General features: G+C 46.2%; 1 protein-coding gene across 2 annotated transcripts in view; it reads left to right on the plus strand.

The window, feature by feature from the left end:
* TNKS2 (tankyrase 2) overlaps window positions 1–24,825 on the plus strand; it is a 689,601-nt gene that overhangs the window by 105,935 nt on the left and 558,841 nt on the right. For both annotated transcript variants that reach the window (XM_085605833.1, XM_085605841.1), the window contains exon 9: window positions 9,007–9,128. In XM_085605833.1, coding sequence (XP_085461959.1) covers window positions 9,007–9,128 — 122 coding nt within the window. The remainder of the gene's footprint in view (window positions 1–9,006; window positions 9,129–24,825) is intronic.

Genomic DNA, 24,825 nt, shown 5'->3' on the forward strand with positions numbered 1-24,825 from the left:
GACTCCTGGGTAGAGAGCCATCCGCTCAACTGGGCCTGCAACAATGCACATCCTGGGCGAGGTGCTAGGTCTCCTCCCCCAGGATGGGCAGGGGAAGCTTCAAAGGCATGCCGCCTTTGTGAGCTTCTCCAGGCCACTTGCTGTACTCAGCAACTGGCCCCTACCGGTTCTAAACCCCCACTCTGGTGGGAAGACTGGCCGGAAACCCCAAGGAAGGACAGGGGGTGTGCCAGCCTCTGCAAACCCCACCCCTCAGGTGGGGGAGGCGAGGTGAAACACATCCCGGGCTCTCGCCATCTTGAAGATGGGGAGCCCTGCCCAATCAGGACTAGGCTACTGCCCCCCTCCCACAGGAGAGTGGCAGGATAGGGGGTGTACCCACCCCAGGACAGGGACCCAGTGGTCCCTGCCCTTTACCTACCTGTAACGCCCCTAAATGTAATATTTAGGGGCACCCTGAGCCTTCCTTCCTCAGATTCCAGATTCCAAAACGGCAAAGAAGATCAACAAGAAAGAAGACCTGCCGTGCAGCTGCTAAGAAGAGGAAGACACCAACTGCTTTGGCCCCAGCCCTCCCGGCCTGTCGACCCTCGAACCTGCTAAATCCCGGCACCTCCTGTGGCCAGCAACCTCACAAACCCCGGAGGACCTGGCTACCTTGTGACTGAGTATCTGGGACTCCCACGAGCAGTGGCTCCGCTCAAAGCAAGTATCTAACCCCTGGCATCAGCCAGGAACCGTGAACCCTGCACACTCTGCACCCGCCAAGCCTGGCCTGTGCTGGAGTGGACAAAGACCCCGAGGACGTCTCCCCGGCGACTGTGACCCCGAATCTGGCACCCAAGGACCCACCTTGACGCTCCTGACGATGCCTGCAGCCTCAGAACCAGGGACCACCCCAACCTCGATCAACAGAGGGTAAGATTTCCCAACACCAAAAGATACCCCGGCACCCTGCGGCCCCCTGTGCCTGACTCCTGGGTACCTACTTATTCTCCAACTACCCAACTTACCTCTCGAAGTGGTGGTGGCACCTGAAGAATCTTCGTCCCCGAGCTTGCAGCCTTTGTTCGTCCTTGAGCTTTTCCATTGCAATCCATTGAGCACCCGAAGGCTCAAAAGCACCCTGCACCCAGCCACCCGAGTGGCCCTGGCAGTGCAACTTCTACTCCTACCTACTTCCCCATTTGCCCAGAGCAAGTGACCTGGAGCCCAGCTCCCACAGCCGCGTGGCCTGCTAGTCAGCAGCCACCAACCAAAGGCCCCCTGCCTCCCATAGGATAACATTGGGCCTAACTCACTCTGCACCCGGCTGCCCCTGTGCAGCTGAGGGTGTAACAACTGTACTTACCTGACCCTGGGAGACCCCTGAGTCTATGCCAAGAACCTTCACTCTGCCAGTCGAGTACTTACCCAAAAGCCGATAATTCACTTTTCTTCCATAGGGTAACATTGACCGGCTTCGGAAATTTCTTCAAAGTGTGGAGTTTCTAAACTTTAAAATATTCACCTAAAATCAACCGAGTAACGGAAATACTCACCTGCTATTAGGATAGATCCCAGTGCTGGATATTGGTGCCCAGCACTGACCCCGAAAAGTACTTACGACCGTACTTACCACTAACTCAATTTTCTTCCATAGGAAACCATTGACTGTTTTTCTGGGAAATTTCTTCTAAGTGTCGATTTTTGCGAACTACAAATATTCTTTAAAAATCGTACCAACTGTGAAAATGTAATTACTTACCTGTTTTAGATAGATGTCCCAGTACTGAGCCTAGGAGCCCAGGAGCCCAGCGCTGGATTACAAAAGTAACGGGAACATACTTTACCCGTAACTTGAATTTTCTTCCATAGGAAACCATTGACTGTTTTTCTGTGAACTTTCTTCTAAGTGTCGATTTTGCAAACTTGTATATATTCGTTAAAAAGCCCCTGTATAACTTAAACGCAGTTTCTCAACTGCTTACAGGTGGTACACTCGTGCTGGATCCAGGATCCAACACTGACCTAGAAAAAGTAACCATAACCCTACTTACCTGCTAAGTGAATATCCTTCCGTAGGATAACATTGGTAATTTGATTAGAAAAAGTTTCTAAGTGTCAACTTTTAAAATAGCAAAATATTGCTTAAAAATCACAACAGTAACTAAAACTTATTTACTCACTTGATTCCAAGAACTGTCCCAGGACTGAATCTAGGATCCAGTCCTGGAGTTAGAAAAGTAATCCTGAAAGTAATCAATTGCATATAACTTAAAATTCCAATTGAGCTCAATGTATTATTGTGTTTGAAATTGTGTTGCCTATTGCAACAAACTGTAACTATTGCATTCCAAGTCAATTGCCTTTTGTAAAGTATTTAACTAAAGCATCTCATTCTGAGAAACTATATTTTGATACCTATTGTTGGTTCTAAAATAAAACAACCATATATTTTTATATACAAACCATTGGCCTAGAGTTCAGCTGAGTGTGTACAACTAATGCTTTACACTGTCCTCTGGTACTGCCTTACTGCTCGACGAAGCTACCACTTTAGACAGTAAGGTTATATCTAACTTTAGCCTCTGCCAAACCTCTGGGGGCTGTGGACTCTGTACACACTGTACCTATTTGGGAACAGTATATACAGAGCCACTTTTCTACATGCCCTCTATGTGCATGTATTGGTAAATCCGTCACTAGAATCAGTGTGAGTTTATCAATACGAGATGTTTGATACCAAACATCCCTGTTTTCAGTCCTCATGTAGCTGGGGAACTAGTTTTCACCAGTGTCCAGCACGTTTTAAAATGGGTTCCCTGTCCATTTGCACTGGCGTTAATAGGATTGACCATTACAGGGGCATATTTGCTCATGCAGGTATGCCCTCGCATTGTAATATCCAGCACACTACCTTAGGGATATCAGGCCTGCTGTAGGGATGGCTTACAAATATAACATGCAGTGTTAGGGGACATGGCCCTCGTGGATGTGTAACATGTCGACTTGCATTTTTATCTGCACCAGACACAGCCTACCGAGAACCTTGGTAGGCTCAGGGGCGTCCGGATGCAGAGGAGCTTTTCAGCTTCAGGTGCCCCATTGGTTTCAGTGGAAGCGGTACTGGGAAAAACAGGCAGCAAGCTGGGACTGGGGGGGCAGTCTGGCCAAACCCTCAGGTAGGCTCGGTCCTAGAGATGCTCTGGCACGTAGGTACACCATCTTTCAACTTCTCCTCGGGCTGTGGGGCTCTGGTGCAGTGTTGTTTTTAGGCATCGGGTCCGTGCTTCTGGAGACACTTGTGGCTGAGGGGGCCTGCACAAAGGAACTGCGACTGGGCGTCTAATCTGGGCAAACCTGAGGTGGACTTTGAGTCTGGAGGGTCTCAGGACTTCGCTGGCAACTTTGGCCCACTTAAACCCGGGCTGGAGGTGCAGTAGTGCTTTTCAGTTTTCGGCAGTCCGGATTCCTCTTGGTTCGTCTTGGGTACCTGCAGGGAAGTAGATCCGCTACTCCACAGGAGATGCTGGTTGCTCCTTAAAGTGGTAGCAGGCCTCAGGAGGCAGAGCAGCAACATATTGAGTTGTCTTTGGCACAATTGTGTGGAGAGTTGACACCAAGTCAGTTGCTGTTCCTCAGTTCTTGTTCTTCGTTGTCGTCCTTCTTAGGTCGACAAATTCTGCTTTCCTGTTGCCAGGGACTCCCCTAATTACTAGACTTGGTGAGGAGAGTGAAGGGTGGTAGCCAATTGGCTACTTACACTTGGGGTCACTACACCCCCCGTATGACCACTTCTTGTGGTATGTGGGCATAACCCTGTCCCAAAGTTCCTAAATATGCCATCAGCAAGATGGTGCAATTGTCCAAAAGAGGGGCACATCAGGCGACTCACCGTAGGGGTGTGACTGGCCTGGTAGTGCACCACGCCTCCCTGTATATCTAATTTCCCACCTGTCCGGGAGCTAATGTTTGCCCAGGGCAGGGTTGGTATTTCCCCTGTCTGGTGAAGCAGTAGCAACATATCAAAGGTGGCACAGGCCTTTGAAGCCTTCCGCTTTGATATGCCGTTTACTTAGCCATCCTGCTTCGAAGAGGTGACAACACCTCCAGCCAGAACAAGCATTGTTTCTGCCCTCAAAAAGCATAGACTCTCTCCTAAAGGGGGTCAGAAACCTGTCTGTGGTGGCAGGCTGGTCGACACCAGTCAGCCAGCACACTAGAGGCTGGTAGATTTTCAGTGGGCACCTCCAAGGTGCCCTCTAGTTACATGTACTAATAAATCCACCACTGGAATAAGTGAGGTTACATTAATACAAGGTGTATGATGCCAAACACCATACATTTCAGTGAAGCCATCATGTAGCTGGGAAACTCGTTTTTACCATTGTCCAGCACATGTACATAAAATGGCTTCCCTGTTCACTTGTGATATCTAAGAATTGACTTGGACATGACGGGGCATATTTGCTATTGCCTATATGTCCACATGTGTAGTATAGTGCACCCAGCCTTAGTGTTGTAAGGCCTACCTATAATACATGCAGTGTCTGAAGTCATAGCACACAGGGATGTGTGCCATGTCGTATTTCACTTTTATCTGCACCAAGACCCGCAGCTTGCAATGGCGGTCTGCATGAGTTAGATGAGGGCCCCTTAGGGTGGCACAATACATGCTGCAGCCCTTAGGGACACTCTTTAGTACCCATGCTTTGGGTACTTGATGTACCATTTACTAGAGACTTACAGGAGGTCTAAAGGTATGGCCAATTGAGGGACCAATTGTACAGTTTTTAGGGAATGAGATCTGGCACTGGGGACCTGGATAACAGGAACCCATAGCACTTCTGTCAAAATTGCATCCGGTTCCAGGCAAAAAGTGGGGGTGGCCAGGTCTGTGAGAAAGAGCCTCTTTTGCATGGTTAGTCCCCCACTTTTTGCCTGGTTTTGATGTGGTTTCAGATGTAGTGCACAGGGTCCCTGCCAACCAGCTACAATGTGGCAGTGCTCCTTCCCTAAACAGACTCCCAATTGGTACTTCTGCTCCCTGTAAGTCCCTGGTAACTATACCCTGGGTACCTAGCACCTGAGAACTGAAGAGGTTCCCTTGGGACCCCCCACCTTACTGAGACAATGCCACTGCCCTTGCAACCTGCATGCCCCTGTGAGGGACAAAAACGACAAAGTCGACATGGCTAACACTGCCTGGCAGCATAGGTACGTCACCCCTCTAGCAGGCCTAACAGCCCTAAGACAGAGTGCACTAGATATTTGGGTTTCTCTGCTATCTCGTATGCAGATGATACCCAGATTGTGGTCTCAGTGACAGGTTCTCCAGACGATACAGCGGCACAGTTCCATACCTGTCTTCGCCTGGTGGGGGACTGGATGTCCTCTAATTGTCCGAAGCTGAATGCTTGTAAGACTGAAGTCTTACCTTTTGGCAACCACACAAACTTTTGGGCCCTTGCTCTGTGGCCCTCAGAGTTGGGTTCGCTACCCAATCCAAAAAACAAGGTAAAAAACCTGGGTGTCACATTTGACTCCATGCTCTCCTTTGAGGGCCATGTTAATCAGGTCACATTTGCCTCTTTCTACACTCTGAAAATATTGAGAAGGATTCTTCCATTCATTCCAGTTGATCTCAGAAAATTACTGGTTTCAGCTCTTGTTTTAGCCAGGGCGACTTTGTCGAAACTCGACTTAAAGGTCGTCTACTGCCATATTCCAACCCATCCTGCTCCTCGCAAATTTCTCAGATTTGTGGTAGTGGGTCAACATTACCAGTTCAAGGTTCTCCCGTTCGGAGTCACCTCTGCCCCCAGAGTCTTCACAAAGTGTCTGGCGGTAGTCGCTGCTCACCTAAGAAGACAACACATCCATGTCTTTCCTTACTTGGGCCGACTGGCTCATCAAAGCCAGCACATATCCAAAATGTCGCCAGCATACCCACAGAACAATTATGTTACTACGTCGACTGGGGTTCACAGTCAATGTGCTAAAATCACATCTCCAACTTGCAACTACTCAAAACTATCTAGGAGCCACCCTAAATGGAAAAAAGGCTCTGGCTTTTCCCATCACAGCCAGAATTCACAAGATTCAGGCTCTAGTTCTCCTGTTTTAATCCAATCACTCGCTTCCAGCGCGGGTGTATATGCAACTACTATGAATGTTGGCATCTTGCATTATGATTGTTCCCCATGCCAGGCTCCACATGCGTCACCTTCAAGAATGTTTAGCGAGTCAGTGGAACCAATCACAGGGTCTGTTAAACGATCTAGTGTTGGTAAATGGCCGTACTCCCCGCTCTCTGCAGTGGTGGAACACACAAAATGTATCTAAAGGACGGTCCTTTATAGACCCGGTTCCACAGACAGTACTAACAGCGGACGCATCCCTCACTGGTTGGGGAGTTCATCTTCAGCACCACACAGTGCAAGGCCTATGGAGCCCATGGCATAAGTTGCTCCTCATCAAACATTTAGAGCTGCTTGCAATCTTTCTAGCTCTCAAGGCATGTCAAACACGCCTGGTTGGCAAAGCCATGTACTACATACAAAAACGGAGGACACACACTCTCCAACAGTCCCACTTAGCCCAGGACATTTGGAAGTGGGCCATTTACCACAAAATCTGGCTCCTAGCGGAACACCTCCCAGGAGTGAACAACCAGATTGCAGACCTCCACTGCAGACAGAGGCAGCAAGTACACGAGTGGGAACTTCACCCTCAGGTTCTCCTCCCATACTTTCACAGTTGGGGGCAATCACGTCGCTAAGGAGAGTGAGTGAACTACAGGCACTAACCATAGAAGAACCATTTTCCCAACTGCATAGGGATAAAGTGGTTCTGCGCACAAACCCTAAATTTCTACATAAAGTAGTCTCAGCATTTCACATAAATCAGTCGGTAGAATTATCAGTTTTCTTCCCTCAACCTGATTCTTTTGCAGAAAGAGCTCTACACACCCTAGATGTCAGACGAGCACTCTTATACTACATCGAAAGAACACAATCATTTCGATAGACCAAACAACTTTTTGTTGCTTTTGCACCACCGCATAAGGGCAATTCTATCTTTAAATCCGGTATGGCAAGGTGGAGTGTTAAATGTATTGAAACCTGTTATGCAAAAGCAAAGAGAACTTTAACTATACCCCCTAGAGCGCATTCCACTCGTAAGATAGGGGCTACTATGGCTTCCTTAGGAAACATTCCCATAGTGGACATTTGCAAAACTGCAACATGGTCTACACCGCACACATTCACAAAACACTACTGTGTAGATGTGTTAGTGAGACAACAAGCTAATGTGGGCCAAGCAGTACTAGTACTTAAAACACTATACCAGACAACTCCAACAGCTACAGGTTAGCCACCGCTTTGGGAGATTACTGCTATATAGTCTATGCAAAGCATGTGATCTACAGCTCACATGCCTCGAATGGATAACGTTACTTTCCCAGTAAATGTCTGTTTTTGGCATGTACAGCTGTAGATTCACATGTGCCCACCCGCCTCCCCGGGTACCTGTAGCTGCTGCAGTTCTCTTTAGTATATATACATACTCTTTCTAAGGCCATTCTCAGCCTCTGTGGGAAAACAATCTAACAATGGAGTCGATGCCCATACGCAGTATCACCGAAGGGAGGAATCCTCGTGACTGGAAAAGACTTCTTCGAAGAAAAACAAACTGCAAACATCTGGACCCAACACTAGATGGCAGGAGTATGCAAAGCATGTGAATCTACAGCTTTACATGCCAAGAACAAACGTTTACTGGGTAAGTAACTTTATCCTTTTTAAGTGTTGATTTTTGAAAGTGAAAATGATTTTTAATTAAAAACTTACTTACCTTATTACAAAGACCCATGTCTTTTAAAATAAAATACAAACCAAGTATAATTTCATATAATTGGTCTGGATCTCCTTCTTGCGTCGTGTGTCCATTATTGATCATGTGTGTGCAATAAATGTCTTACACTCTTCTGTTAAACCTACGGCTGCTCGCTCACACTACCACTAATAGACCACTTTGGATTTTACATTGAGCCCTGTACAGTTTTGGGGAACCCCTGAACTCTGTGCCCTGTATTACCACCTAGTGATATCGCATACAGAGCCAGCTTCCTACAATATCAAAAAAAGAGCACTTTCCTACAGAACTAAAGACCGCAATATCAAGATATGCTGCACTAAAAATCCCAGCAGCAGCCAGGACTTTGTTCACCAGCCTTTGGAAGGTGGCAGGGGCTTTCTTCAAAGGGTATCAGAGTAAACTAGTAATCCCCATCTGAAGTGGACAATGCTGACTTCTCTTTTGCTCCATGGGTCGATCCAAACTGCCAGTACTCTGATGTCAAATCAAAAGTACTGAGAAATTTGGCTGCCCCTATCCTGCCAATGAGCTCACCTGCTCCTGGAATGTGGTGTGAATCTATCTTAGTGACAGCATTGAGGCATCTGTAGTCCACATAAAACCTCCGCTCTGGTTGTCCTCCCAGAGGTTTGGGAACTAAGACCACTGGACTGGCCCAGGGATTCTCAGAAGGTTCAATCACCCCTAGTTCCAGCATAATGCTGATTTCAGCTCTGATTCTTCAATTTACTTGGTTGGACTGTCTATATATTTTGTTTTTGACTGGTAGGTTGTCCCTACTAGTTTTTCTGACCAGGGATTAAAGAAAAGAGCCCAGCATATTGCCTTAGTACTTGGCTGCAGTCAATTTGCTGTTGGGCAACAAGGGTGTCTGAGACGACAACTCCCTCAACAGATGCATCTTGAGGGTTGTTGGCGAGGGGGTAAAACGTAGAAAGGAAGAGCTGTTTCATTATTCAGAATCTTCTCTGGAAAGAAATGTATTGTGTATCAGTCTTTGCTTGAATTATCAAAGTTTGTTTTCTGAGTAGCTTGATCATATTCATTGCCTATGAGGAGCGTAAGCAAGTCTTAACTTCCAAAGGCAATTTATCCTTGTTCCATGCTTATTTGAATTGACTTTGTTCATTTTTGCCTTTCTAGATGAATTCAAGGGTCACTCTTTGCTGCGCGCTGCAAGAGATGCAGATATAGTTCGCATCAAAAAAATTCTTACGTTGGATATTGTGAACTTTAAAAGTCCACAGACTCATGAGACCGCATTGGTAAGCATTCACCTGACTGTATTTTTCTACCTTAGTTTCTTCTATTCTGTGGAAAAGAATCAGTCTGTTGTAGCTTTTAAATAGCTGATATACCTTGACATACAACAAAGATTCAGTCTCTTCACACTGCGTTTGTTGATAGGGGGATGCCCTATTATCAGTAAATCATTGTCCATTGCACTAAGTAAAGTAACCAGCCATTAATTTGAGAAGCTGGGTGGACTGGGGCTCTGTTCTGGTTCTGGTTGTGGGTGGTACTCTATGACCGCTTGAACTTTGCTTTGCTCCTCCCATGTAGAATGATTGTTTTGTTGCCATCCGACATTGCTGATGATGACAGTCTCCGCTATTATAACTCATAACAAAGTGATATTGCATTTAATCGAGTACTTCTCAATAGACTGACCGGATGTGGTGAGACTTACTGCTTCAAACAGGTCAACATGGCACGAGAGTCTGTGGTGTTTGGAGGAGACTGAGGAACCGTTGCCTCTACTTCAAGCAATGAGGTGCTAATCTCCCTGCCCTACTAGACTGGCAGTAATCGTAGAGTACATCGTAACTCTTTGCTCATGAGCAAGGCCCTGGTGGCTACAGGTCTTAGTGTCTTTGTGAGTTGGAAGTCAATCCCTTGTCTCTTGTACAGGCTTCATCCATGTTTTCGTCGGCAAGAAGTGATGGCCACTTGTAGATGGTGGGTGTGGGATGTGGGAAGACTACTCCATACTCTATTCCCTATATACTACCCAGAATGTGTCCTGTGCTGTACAAGATGTCATTTGAGGCTCCCATCTCCTCACATACATGATGTGAAGGTATTCGTCCTACTGTGGTGGCAGTTCAGTAGATGGAGGGGGCTTTAGGGGACTTGATTCTCACCTGCCACTGCTTTAGCTCCTGTTCCTTGCTATAAGATCCACCACCTTGCCTGTGATTGACAATCTGATAGTTATGCTCCATACGGAGACTTTTGAATATATTAAAAACACAATGCCTTGTGAAAAAGATGATTCAATAACTCTGCTGATACAAATGCTCAGAACAAATTGAATTAAATGGACAAAGAACAAGTTACAAAGTCCTTTAGTTTATAAAGAATAAGCTGTCTGAAGTCATCAAATGAAACCTTTACACTTGATTTAAAAGTAAACTAATTTAGCGTATGCATGGCCTTAATTCACATATCCAAGAAGGATATATAAGCTACAGATAGAGATTGATATGACCAGTTCCAACTGCTATTTCACCAATCCCAGATCCGTAATAGAAGAATATTGTAGTTGGTTACAAGCAGCAGTTGGTACTTACTTTAATTATTGTAAAGGGCTGAAATGACACTTGTCTAGTCCACCTCTGTTTCGCTAGTATAGTTTTATCTACTGCAGGTGTTTGCAATATTCAGGCATATAAAGTCAGTGAAGCATCCTTCTAGGCGCCCTAGGGCTATATTGCTTCACTTGCCCTTTCCAAGTTTCTCAGCACACAAAGGAAAAGATAATTACCTCAGCGAACCAGTGCCAGCCACTATTTGCCACCAAAAACTTCTGTTTGGTAACCTGTGGTGAACCCGGTCACCTTGCTGTAGGGTACTTGGGATCTGGTTGTAGTCACATGCACCATGTTGGGCATCTTGCTGCTCGTGCTGAGTTCTTTGGGGTAATAATATAATACAATGTGTGTCTTCCTACACCAACGCTTCCGAAGTCAGCAGTTAACCATTGTTTGCTCTCTCATAATGTACCATTACTGCATTTGGACGTGGTTCCTGTCTGTGGAGAGTATTGCAAAAAGGGTCCTCTAAGCAGAGCTCAGAAGGAAGTGGTTGTCTCGAAAGATTCAGCAACACAGTAGATCAACTTGCATTTTTTTAAATAGACTGTGCCAATGGAATTCTTATTTTATTCTGGCTGCACCCAGGAAGTACAAGAAAGGAGTACGTTTTGCAATGAATCCAGAACCCTGCCAGGAACAACCTGCATGAAGTATGCTTTAAGTCCCACTTACATTGTGGAAGTGGAGTACACTTATTTACATGTCTCGGACAATAAAAAAGAGTGAATACACTCAGTTGGTGAGCTCCCACATGAAAACAACTATCTATTCACCCACATTCTAAACAGCTGGAAGACAGTGCTTTAGTTGACATAGACATTGAATCAGGTTAATTGAGTTCTCTTCCAGGGGATCCTCATCAATAGTCATAAGCATTAGAATATTCCCGCCCATGTGCGGGATCCCGGAAACAGTATATTATATGTGCCCCACATATATATATCCATACATATATACCTATATGTATACACAAGCAATTGCAGCCCCTAAACCCTAGAGCTGAACCATGCTGTAAGTAATTTCCACTACACATAAGAAAATAGCATTATAAACATGAGAAACAACATTATAACTTGTTTGGAAACTGTTTTAATGCTTAGAAAACAGCAGAAATTCTTAGAAAACACTGAAAGCATAGGAAGCTCCCAGGCTGCATTGCAAATACCCAGTCTAAAAAGACTGAAAAGCTAACTCATAGCTGCATAGCAAAAAACTGACACCGTGCCTTTAAGGCACACCTGACCCCCACCTTCCCATCATGCCTCAGGGGTGGCAGTTAGGTCAGTTGTTCTTTGCGGAGACTGAAAAGTCATGGCACAAAGAAAAATAATAACCTCTGAAAACTAACACACCTTTGCCCGGGGAGGCGGGAGGGTTGCTTATGACTTTGATGAGGATACCCCTGGAAGAGAACTAGGATTACAGGTAAGTAACTAATCCTTCTCTTCCAGGGGATCCTCATCAATAGTCATAAGCATTAGAATAGAATAGCGAGCCTCACCTCATCCCCCTGCGGGCAAAGGAAAGAAAAACAGAGAAGGAGCATAATGCTCAGATAGCTCAGCTACCCAAACAGGTTCCTCAAGGAGGCTTGGCCTACTTGGGCATCCGCCCTGGAATCGGATTCGAGGCAGTAGTGCCTGGTAAAGGTGTGGACCGATTTCCAAGTGGCCGCCTTGCAGACCTCTGCCATTGGAACGTCATGCAAGAAAGCTACTGTGGCCGCTTTCCCCCTAGTAGAATGAGCCTTAGGGGCCTTTTCGCCAGCTGGTAGGCTAGGGTAATGCAGGAAACAATCCATCTGGAAATGGATCGTTTAGCCGCTGGGAAGCCTGTTCTCATGGCGCCATAGTTGACAAACAGCTGATCCGTCTTCCTAATGCTTCTGGTACTGGCCAGATAGAATTTAAGTACCCTCTTGAGGTCTAAGGAGTGGAGCGACCGCTCAGCCGGGGTCGCTGGATTCGGGAAGAAGGATGGCAGAGAAATGGACTGATTAATATGAAAATCAGACACTACCTTAGGGAGAAAGGATGGATGTGCCCTTAAGACCACTTTGTGCTGGTGAAAAACTGTGTACGGTTCTTTAGTACACAGAGCCTGGATTTCGCTTACTCTGCGTGCCGATGTAATGGCTACCAGAAAAGCGACCTTCCATGACAGATGCTGTAAAGAAGATTTGTGGATCGGCTCAAAAGGTGGGCCCATCAACTTGGATAACACTAAGTTCAACTCCCACGGAGGCGAAGGGTTTCGAACAGGGGGGTAAACTTTTTTCAACCCCTGCAAGAAGTCCTTGACCACCTGCATCTGGAAAAAAGAAGGTTGACTTGGAGACCTCCTGTAAGCTGTAATGGCAGACAAATGGACCCTGATGGATGCATACTTCAAGCCTGATCTAGCTAAGTGAAGGAGGTACGGAAGGATGACGTCCTCCTGCCCCTTTGTAGGATCATGGTGATTCTCCCTACACCAAATGAAGAACCTCTTCCACTTAAACGCATAAGACGCTCTTGTGGAGGGTCGCTTCGCTTCCTTGAGAATATGCATGCAGTCAGGCGGTAGACCTAAATGTCCGTATTGCAGGACCTCAGGAGCCATGCTGTTAAGTTCAGTGAGGGAAGGTTGGGATGCAGAATCCTCCCGCCCATCTTGGACAGCAAGTCCGGCCTGCAAGGCAGCCGCCTGTGAGGTCGAACTGAGAGATGAAGAAGGTCCGGGTACCACCACTGGCGCGGCCAGTCCGGAGCTATGAGGATCATCTTCATGTCGGATCTGAGCAGCTTGGATACCACCTTCGGAATCAGAGGCAGGGGTGGAAAGGCGTAGGCAAATGTCCCTGACCAGTCCATCAAAAGAGCATTCCCCCTGGTCCCTGGATGGTGGAATCTGGACGCGAAGGCGTGGCATTTTGAATTTTCGTCGTCTGCAAACAGATCGATGTCTGGACGACCCCACCAACGGAACAGGTCCGCCACCACGTCGTCGTGCAGCACCCAGTCGGGCTGATCTTCGAAGTGCCTGCTGAGTGCGTCTGCCTTGATATTCAACTCCCCTGGAAGGTGTACTGCCACCACCGAGAGGTTCCGGGCGAGCAGCCAGTGCCAGATCGCCTGCGCCTCCAGGGAGAGGGGGCGTGACCGAGTCCCGCCCTGTTTGTTCAGGTAAAACATGGTCGTGGTGTTGTCGGTCTGCACCAGGACTGAGTCGGTCTCGATTGCTGGGAGGAACGCCTTTAGAGCAAGGTGGACTGCTCGAAGCTCTAGCATATTTATGTGGTAGCCCTGTTCTTTTGCAGACCACTGACCTTGTATTTGGAGGCACCCCATGTGGGCCCCCCATCCTTGTAGCGATGCGTCTGTCACCACCGATTGCACCGGAAGTGGCTGGTGAAACGGGACTCCCACCAACAGATTGTCCTGACGAGTCCACCATGCTAGGGAAGATTTCGCTACCTGGGAGAGAGAGATTCGATCTCCCCAACGGCCTGTGGACTGATCCCATTGGTCCTCCAGAGCCTGCTGCAAAGGTCTCATTCGCAGTCTGGCGTGGGGAATTAGAAAAATGCAGGACGCCATGGAACCATTACTTACAGCATGGTTCAGCTCTAGGGTTTAGGGGCTGCAATTGCTTGTGTATACATATAGGTATATATGTATGGATATATATATGTGGGGCACATATAATATACTGTTTCCGGGATCCCGCACATGGGCGGGAATATTCTAATGCTTATGACTTTGATGAGGATACCCCTGGAAGAGAACTAGGATTACAGGTAAGTAACTAATCCTTACTGAATACCTTTCCTTTGCCTTTTCTCTGCTGCTCCAGCTAGAAATTAAGGTTTGCTTGGCCAGTATGATATGTTACTTATAGTATGCACTTCTAGATAAATACGCGTTCGCTATACCAATAGGTCTGGCTTATAGATGAAAGTGCTTCCTCGGCCAGTGATGGGTGAAGGCATTCAATTCAATAAGTCATCATACATGCACTCACTCATCTTGAATCATTCAACCACTGACTTATTCTCGCACTCACCCATTGGTACAATCACAAACTCACACAAACTGAACAGCATGTGCCAGATAAATTAAAACAAACGTAGAAAAAGAAAACCTGCTGCGTCCTAAACATAGCGATACCACTGGATTCAAGATAGCCTGGCTGACGAGGGTTATGAACCCGAAACCGGTCCCAGGATGCTTGTTTCCGGTCCAGGGAAGACATGGCTTGGCAGTTCGGGTTGGACTGTTCCCATGAGGCACAGGGTCAGACTGATTTGCATATGGCCATGTCTGAACTGGGGTGGTGGAGTGAGCTAAAGAATGATGATGATTAAACCCAGATCAGTTGACTGGGGGTGAGTGTTTGATTTGCTCAAGCGCTTCGTCCATCATCCCCTTTAGTATCGCTGCGTCCTAAACATGACAGGCATGTGTTTGCAATAACATATAAAATTAAACATAGTTGCAAGTGACCATATTGCAGTGCTAGTTTAGATGGTGTTTGTAAGAAGCTGGCTATTTATATACCATACCAAAAAGATGTATGCTCTGTAAAGAGTCCAGGTATCCCTTATGAGTGCACAGGAGCTTCCTCTAGTAATCCCAAAATGCTCCATCCAGGGTAGTGTGGTCGAGCAGCCTTAGGCTTATTGGAGAAGAGTGTTAGACATTAGTTGCGCACACAGTCAATAAATGATGCACACTCTCAAAAAGGAGATCCACACCAATTTGGAAAAATATTGGGTATCTTTATATACATTTTGAATCCAAGAACTTCGTTGTCAGGTAAGACATTGTTCATAATAGACTTTTTACAGTTTTCGCACAGTTAACCAACAGTTCTTTTTTTACGCGTAATGCTTTCCTATAGGAGAAAGAACATTTACAGCATACATATACTTGCAAGGCATTTCCGTGGGATCCCTTTCGGTTGTGAGGTGGTGGGGGGCAAGGACCAGAGTTCCAAAAGCAGATTGTCCATGTCTGTCCTAGTGAGTCGGGATGCAGAAATGCTGGAGGGGTTGGTAGCCTCTCACGCTACGCAGTAGAAGGGAAGGGGGGCCACCTGGATATAGGTTGCAAGGCAGGACTTTGGGCCAAGTCTGTGAGCTCCCAATGGGAGGCTTGGGTCGTGAGGGACCTGGGAGCAAAGGGGAGCAGTCAGCTTCTTCAGGCCTGGGCGGCTCGGGTGCAGTGTTTGTGGTTGTAGAAAGTTGGCTCTGTATATGTTATACCAAAATTAGGTATAGTGTGCACAGACTCCAGTGGAACCCCAGAGGTAGGCAGAGGTAAACGTAGATAGCACATTACTCTCTATTTGTGGTAGTGTGGGAGAGCAGTAAGGATTTATCAGAGGGTAGTGTTAAGCATTTGTTGTACACACTCAGTCAGCAAATGATGTCACACACTCTGACTGAACTCAGACCAATTTGTTTTGTAAAAATATTAAGTAATTTTATTTCTAGAACCAAGCCAAGCCTGGCACAGGTACGTGAAAAAAATGCTTTGCAAAATCTTATGCAATGTTTTATAACTGAATGCAGGTTCAAATTCAGTTGTTTGAAATGCAGGTAAGTCAAATGCTTAACACTACCCTCTGATAAAGCCTTACTGCCCGCCCACACTACCACAAAACAGCACTCCACCGAAGAAGAAGTATGTTTCAAAGTGCCTTGTTAAACAAACACATTGTTTGGCTGTCTGCTTTGATACCACTCCCAACACGTTTCCGCTCCTCTTATGAGCCTTGATCACAGCAAGTCTGCTCATTAAAGACAACCACGAGTTATAAAGTCTACTTGATTAGTTGATTGCTCAGTCTTCCGGTCATTCTTAAAGCATGCGCACCTGCAATAATTAATATTTCAATCCTCATGCAGCGTTGTATTAAATCATTGCTAATGCTGCAGTTTAGCGACTCGTGGTATCGCAGCAGACTGCCCAACAATGGGCCCCATTTTAATGTCTGTGTGACCGCCACCGACAGGCCATCGGTTGCTGTCCATCCGACATCCAGGCCATCTGTCTCACCGCCGCATTTCGATGAGGACGGTCACACTGCAGCAGTCTGGGAGACAGACCGCTGCCTCTGATGGGCTCAAGGAGCTCGTCGGGCGGTAGTCGGACACTAATCCTCACAATGGAGGCTTTGCCTGCACAGGCATAGTCCTAGTGATTAGGATGTTGTTACAAATAAATGAAAGATACGTAGTCCAGTGATGTAGTTCAGGATCACAGCTTTATTCTTCAGATAGGATCCATATTAAGTTCATGTTAGGCCTTAATCAATGTCCAGCAATGCCCCACCAGGAGCAGCCTCCCTGCTGCTCAGCCCTTCCACCAACTGATCCCTTCTCCCCTCTCAAACACTCTCAACATTCCGATGACATCACATAGACTGAGCAGCAAAGCAAGGACAGCAACAGAGAGGATGCATCAATCACTTACTAGATCATAACACATCCCCCCCCCCCCCTCATCAAATTTGTCAAAATACAAACATGCAAGATCAATGTACTTGCATGCAATAAGACTAATTAAATAAAATGTGCGTTGATAGAGATACACACATACAAAAATCAATGAGCTTCAAGAATAACACGAAGCTTCAGAACATAACACTGAAAGGGGTAAACTTACAACCCCTGACAGGCAAATCAGAAAGCTAAAAGATAAGAGATTTCCACACGTGCGCACCTGTGATGCACAGACCAACACCTCACCCGAGGTAACCAATTCAAGGGTACAACCAGACCTGTAAATCTGAGAAGCCTCAAAATAAGGAGTCTTCTTACATGCGCACCCTTAACACACAGACCAAGACCTCACACGAGGTAACCACCAATTCAAGGATAAAACCAGACGGGTAAGTCTGAGAAGCTTCGAAAGAAGAAGTCTTCTTATGTGCCCACCCGTAACGCACAGACCAAACACCTCGCATGTGGCAAACTTAATAAAAGACGTACACTAACAAGACCAGGGACACCACACTCTCTCTCTCTCCCTCAATTTATACAGATACAAAACAAGGACACTACACTCTTTCCCCCGCTCTCATACTCCATTACAATACGCACGCACAACTGTGCAGTATACACTTGCAGGACTTGGGAGATAACAACACCCCTTCAGCATAAACTGGAGAACTTTGGATACTACCTACGTAATCCCTTTACTGCACACACTTGCAGGTCTTGCGCCTTATACTGCCGATGACATACATATGATAGCATACACTCGTCACTTTGAATACTTTTACCACAACATAGTAAAGCTTCATAGGCATGGGACACAATAACAGATGAATAAGTATGGCATTTAGACATTGAATCTAAAACATAGACTTCACATATGAGAAGTTTAACAAAACAGTCAAAATGACCGGTGAGCGACTTCTCACCCGAGGGTCATCATCCAAACAGCTTGAGAATTGTAATTTTTTCCTTGCGCTACCCCGATTGAGTCACAAAATACGTTCCTCCAATGTTGTCGCTAAAGAAGAATGCCAACGCGCTCTCCGGCGCTACCAAGCTCCTGGGTGTAGGCGCATGGAACATGGTTGGCGAAATGAACTACGGAAAACGCAGCCAATCTCAAAATGGCGGCATGCCATGACACGCCGCGCCGGATGGCTCACAGCCGCAACGTGCTTCAAAGTCCCAGCAAGCATCACAGTGGACGAAAAGGGAGAGTACGTCACAGAGAAAATTCCATGAGTGACGAGAAACATGCATGCGATCCAAACCTTCTCCCAGGTAAGCGCGTCTCTTACTTGTCACAGGCTCCTTTTGAAATTTAAAATGAAGGCTTCGGTTAGGCAACGATGCAGCATCGGGACATAAAGGCAAAGTACAAATCCATTTCAAATAACATCTGCACGTCAAGTCTCACAGTGTGAACAAACACAACAACGCAGCAAAATCCAGTCCCAGCGCATCTCCCAGTGATATCACAACAGTAGATCCAACAGGGAGGAAAGAATCTAGGCATTTCCCTCACCCAAGTCCAATTTATGAATTTTTGCGGGAGGGAGACAAAATTATGTGCACAGCGGACTGACAATGGAAAGCAGCAGTTGAAAGACACCTCCAATTTAGCAGGAATTGGCACTCCAGCAAAGGCAACACAATGCAGGCCACAGGAGGCCACAGCAGGCCAAAGTTGCGAAAAACAGGCAGGCAAGCAAGAACTGGCACCTTAGATCACTGGTAAAACGTTCCTAAAATCCAACAGGTAGCAGGAAACAACCCAAATCCAAATGTAGAGTACTCACTAGTACACGCAAATAATGTCCAGGTTATAGATAATGTTCCCTGTCAACATGTTACAGGACAGGAACAGTTCAGCAAAGACAGGCAGACTTCAAGACAATGAAGGAAAGTCTAAGACAAACTGGCACTTACTGGTTGGGGTGACCGATGAAATGGTCACTGGTGGGGCATTAGCGGTGCCAGGTGTCTGTTCAAATCCACAGGTTGTAGTTTCTTCAGTTTTAAAAGTCCAATCTCCATTAAAGTAGCACGCAGGTTCTTAAAATCGTCGCTAGTGTTACAAATAAATGAAAGATGCGTAGTCCAGTGATGTAGTTCAGGATCACAGCTTTATTCTTCAGATAGGATCCATATTAAGCTCATGTTAGGCCTTAATGTCCAGCAATGCCCCACCAGGAGCAGCCTCCCTGCTGCTCAGCCCTTCCACCAACTGATCCCTTCTCCCCACTCAAACACTCAACATTCCGATGACATCACATAGACTGAGCAGCAAAGCAAGGACAGCAACAGAGAGGATGCATCAATCACTTACTAGATCATAACAGATGTCTATTTCCCACAGCATTTTCATGGCGGTCCCACCGCCTTTAAAAGGCTGTCGCAAAGGGACTTTGGGGGCCCTAAGCAGGGCCCCGTCCCCCGTGGGCCACTGCTAAGTAGCCAGGGGAGCACAAGTGGGGTCTCCCAAACATCCATGCAGCGTGTGCTGGGCACCACATGGTGCCTGGCACATGCTACATGGATGTTTGAAAACATGCCTTATTCTACTTTCTTGTGCTGCAGCCCTTTTCTGTGCTGCAGCACAAGTTGCAGTAGAAAAATGCCGTTTCTGACCGCCTACACGGTGGTCTTATCCAAAAATGGCAGGTGGGACCACGGACTACTTGTCGGGTGGTCGCAAACTCGCTGCAATGTAATGAGGCCCTATGTGTTTGTTTAATAAAGTGCTTTAAAACCTTGGAAGCAGGCTTCGACGTAAATACTCATTTGGTGGAGTGATCTATCTCCTTCTATCTCGGGGGTAATTGACACTAAAAGCCTTGCCTGCAAGGTAATCTGTGAGATTTCATGTAACAAGATACATGTCTGCTGGCTTAACATGGTAGAGTAACAATCCACCCATAAAGGCTTATTGGCCTTAATATATGTATTTCATAATTTAAAAAAATGAGTCTAATTGCCTTTATTGTAACTTTCATAAAAACAGATCATAACTATGGCATCTGGCATAACTTTGTCTAGTGAACCAGCTAGGCCTATAGCCTTTAACATTGACATGTCATCATAACCAACTCAGACCTACTGTATTGAGCATAGGATTTCCCACAAGGCCACCATCTGGTACACAGTAATACAAGTGCAAATATGTACAAGATTACAGTTATCAAATCATAAAAAACTCCTTATATGGCTTTAAAAGGATTATCACATTGCAAATCTTCTATTACCCACAGTTGGTTAAAGTAGACCAGCAACACCAAAACCTTTGCCTATTATTGTAATCTTTGAGATTTCATTTAACATAATACTTGGCTAGAGGGTGTGGCCACAGAGTATTACCAATTCACCACTAAAAGTCTATATTGCCTTTTTCACACATGCTTTTCACAATAAGTCCGGTCTATTGGCTTACTTTAAAATTTTCATTATAAACCTCAGAAATCTGACTTAACTTTTACCAAATGAACCAATAAGGCCACTGTTTTTTTCATTGGTTTGACACCATAGCCAGCACAGGCCTTTGAAGTGCACATGCGCCAGCAACCATCATGCATACAGTTATACAATTACAAATGCATGCAACATTGCAGTTGGAAAAATCCATTTACAACTCCTCTATAAAGGCAGATGATCACAATGTAACTCCTCTATGCCCAGGGTTTGTCACAGGGCATGACCACCACCCTTTTTTTTACTATCATAATAGAAGATTTCCTGTAACAAAATCCCTTTCTTCAGACTGTAAAACATGCGTGAAAACCATCCACTGTCAATTAAAGGCTCAGTGGCTTTCACAAATTCTTTTCACAATAACTAAACCAAGCCTACTGCTTTTGTCAAAACTTTTTATTTTAAGGCAATCAGACTTACGCTTCAGACATTACTTTTTATCAGTGAACTTATCAGATCTGTACCCTTTATCATTTGCTTTACCATACCCAAATCTGGCCTAGTGTATTGAGCTTAAGGTTTTTAACAAGGCATCTATCAGGCATACCTTCATAAAATTAGAAGTTTAAATAAGATTATTGTTGGCAAACAAAATACGCAATCTCGAATTTGGGTTTAACAAGGATTATCACAGTGCAAATCTGTCAGGCTGGGTAACCAATGCTAAAACCATTGCCTACTACACTAAACTGTGAGATTTCATTTAACAAAATACCTCTCAACAGATTTTAATAAAGTAATAATCCACCCTTAAATGCCCATTACCTTTAACATTTAATTTTCAAAATAAATAAACCAGACCCACTGACTTTGTTTTAACTTTTTGTAAAAAAACAGATTAACGTGTAGCCTTGGCCATTGGCTTGCCATCATAACCATAAATGCTGTACTGTATTGAGCATAAGCGTTACCACATGGTAACCAGAGAAGTACAAACACCATAGTTTTCTAGGAGAAGATTTTGAATAGAATCACAGTGGCATTTGTGTGGAGTTTAAAGGCAAGGTCCCTTCTTTTCAATGGCATGTGTGTGCATGAAATGAAAAACAGAATGGCTTTGCTTGATAAATGTCCTGGCTTGATCAGCTGGTTAAGCAAATGCTTACAGCTGGTTGGCGAGTCAGCACCCTTTCTATGGAGCACACAGCTTTTGACTAATCAAAGCATGTATTCTCATGACCCAGCGGCAGGGTGCAGCCACAGTGCCTCTGTCCTGGAAGGTCTGTTTTTTTCACATAAGATCTGGAGACAGCTGCGCTATAACGCCATACCCAATGAGGATGCTGTGTCAAAAATCCGTTATTAAGGGAAATTGGAACAAAGTGTTGACATATGCACTTTTCTCTCTTCTTCTGACCTTGGCCAACATGTTGGTTTATCTGCATTAAAGCCGATAAAGGAAATGCCGTAATTTTGTGGGAGTAAAGCAGAGAACATGTGGTGCAAAGAGGGTTCTTTAAATCGTGTCACACTTTCTCCACTTCCCTCCAATTTATGGCTTTTGAAATGACTTCAATGTTTTTTTTCCAGCCACATTTATTTAATGCCTGCACTAAGATGTGGTTACCAGTCAAACACATTTAATGGAAGCAGGAATGAGGCGTGAGCCGGGAGCCCGAAGTAGCGTGTAGCGCGCTGTCATTGTGCTCATTATTTTTAATTTATTCGCCGCTGCAATCTAACATTGTGTGTTTTTAAAATTTAAATTTACTGGCTGGTGTATCGGAGCATATCGCGGGGAGGGTACCGGGCTGCTGTTAGGCGGTAACGGTAGTGAAAGGCTGCAGGAAAAGGGTAGCTGCCATCTTGGGGGGAGTGCTGGTCGGCGGGACAGTTGTTGGCACCGGAGCAGTTAAATGAAGGCACTGCTGCGCCCGAAGGCGTGCCTAAGTCATGCCCGTCTGCGCCCGTCCGCCCCCGACAGTCGCCAGTTGCCAGTCCCCCTGCCCGTATTCCCGCTGATTTAATCAGTTACTCGCGAGTGGAGCTTTTGTCTTTGGATACTAAATGCTCTTCGGCACACTGGGCGCCCCAGGACAGCTCCATCAACTGTAAGCTTTGTTTAATTCAGCTGCCATGGGTGGACTGGGCCCCCTGTCCTTCAGATGTTGTGGAGTTCAAGTTCCTTAGCTTGAATTGCCGGTCGCTTGTGAAACACCATGCTGAGGTGTTTGATCTGTTAGTAGATGAGACTCCGGACGACTTATTCCTAACAGAGACATGGCTTACGCAGGATTCGGTGGCTGAGCCCTGGCTGGCCCTTCCTCAGGGCTATGTGTTGAAGGCAGTTAATCGGGGCGGGGGGCGCGGGGGCGGTATCGCAGTGATTGTTAAGGATGTTTATACCTGCAGCCTTAGCAAAGAGAATATTGCGGATTGTGAAAGCGCATTGTTTAAAATTATGCTGAAATACAACTTCACCATGTCCGGTCTTCTAATCTACCAGCCTCCTGGCCCTGCTATTGGTTTTAGGGAAGACCTCCTGAGCAAAGTTGCGTTATACGCAAGTAGGGCTGCGAATTTTACCATCCTAGCGGATCTCAATTTCTATCTTGAGAACTATGAGAAAGCCGAGATTTCTAGTTTTTTGGCTGACTTGGAGGCCTTCCAGTTGGTGCAATGTGTCCTTGAGGGCACGCATGTGGTAGGGCATCTGCTGGATCCTATATTTTCTAACTTAAGTTCTTTCGCCGGCCCCACAGGTGTGAACTGACCATTTTTTGATCCCATTCTTGCTGCAATTGCAGGGAAAAGCTGCCCCTCTCTGCCCAGCCCCAGTTCTGAAACGTCCCTGGCACAAACTGGATTTGGGTTTGCTCTCTGGTTGCCTGTCTAGCCATAGGCCCCAGCTACCTTTAGACGTGGATCTAGCGATATCACGATTCCATGAATGGGTGCTATTGGGTTTTGATACCTGTATTCCAGCTAGATTGGGAGCGAAGAGTCGAGGGCCATCCAACCCCTGGTTTGACAACGTATTAATCACAGCTAAAAAGGGCTGCAAGCAGCTTGAACGTGCTTGGAGACGCTCTTATGAGGCCACAGCAAAAATTGAATATCGGGCAGCCATTAAGCAGTACCACAGGCTTATTCGGAAATCACGAGCAGAGTATGTGGCCAATAAAATCTTGGCTAGCACTAATCCTGCTAAGACTATTTTCTCCCTGCTCAAGGGTATGAAAAATGCGGTTACATCTGCGGCCTCCCCGATTTCTTCAAACCTTCAGTGTAATGAGTTGGCTCATTACTTTGTGAACAAAGTTGAGCGGATCTATCTCAATTTGCCTGCGGGGGACCTGCTTGCTAAGGTGGAGGTACTGGGGCCCTTGGGTCCCACGGCGGGTAACAGCTTGCTATCCTTTCCTCCCCTGTCACCTATGGAATATGAGGCACTTTGCCTGAAAATCAAGTCAGGCTTTTTGGCGGATCCTCTGATCTCCCCCTGGGATATTGACCTGGTCAACCTGTCCCTGGCATCTGCAGTTGTACCCAGGGCATGGAAACATGCTAAAGTCCTTCCGTTACTCAGAAAACACTCCTTGGATCCTGCGGAATCAGGCAATTACCGGCCAATTTGCCAGCTGCCTTTTCTGGTAAAGGTGGCGGAATCGTACGTCAACTCCGCCCTTTCCGAGTACATCGAAAAGAATGCCATTCTGGAGTTTTCTCAGCATGGCTTTCGAGTTCGTCATGGGACTGAGTCCGCATTACTGGCAGTGACGGAAGCTATCAGGGCTAGCCTGGACGGCGGTGATTCTGCGGCCTTGGTCCTTTTGGACCCAAGTGCCGCATTTGATACCATCTCCCATGCGATCTTATTAACTCGTCTTCAGGAAATTGGCATCGGGGATGCGGCCCAGGGTTGGTTTCGTTCCTTCTTAGAGGGGAGGTCCTTTCAAGTGTCCGTGCCACCATTCCACTCACAGGAGTTTGCTCTGCATCAGGGGGTACCGCAGGGCTCAGTTTTGAGCCCTCTCCTGTTTAATATCTATGTTCACTCCCTGGCTGCAGTAGCAAAAGATAGGGGGCTGTCACTGGTGTTGTACGCCGACGACACCCAATTGGTGATCACCTTCTCTAAGAATTGTGGCGACAATCTGGTTAAGTTCAAGGGTGACCTCTTAGCGGTGGCAGACTGGATGGCGGCCAACTGCTTGCAGCTAAATGCTAGCAAGTCTGAGATTTTACTGTTCGGGAAGGACCGCGAGTTATGGTCTGAAACCCGCCCCCATACCCAAGGAGGTTGTGAAGAACTTGGGGGTGTGGCTCGATCAGGGTCTGACTTTCGACCCTCAATCCAAAGCAGTGGCAGGGGTGTGTTTTGGGCTCTTGCGTGGTTTAAAACCTTAGGTGGGCTTTTTCCCTCCCAAGGTGCGACAAACAATTGTCCAGGCCTCCATTTTGTCCAGATTG

This window comes from Triturus cristatus, chromosome 1_2 (assembly GCF_964204655.1).
Source record: "Triturus cristatus chromosome 1_2, aTriCri1.1, whole genome shotgun sequence".
Classification (NCBI taxonomy): Eukaryota; Metazoa; Chordata; class Amphibia; order Caudata; family Salamandridae; genus Triturus; species Triturus cristatus.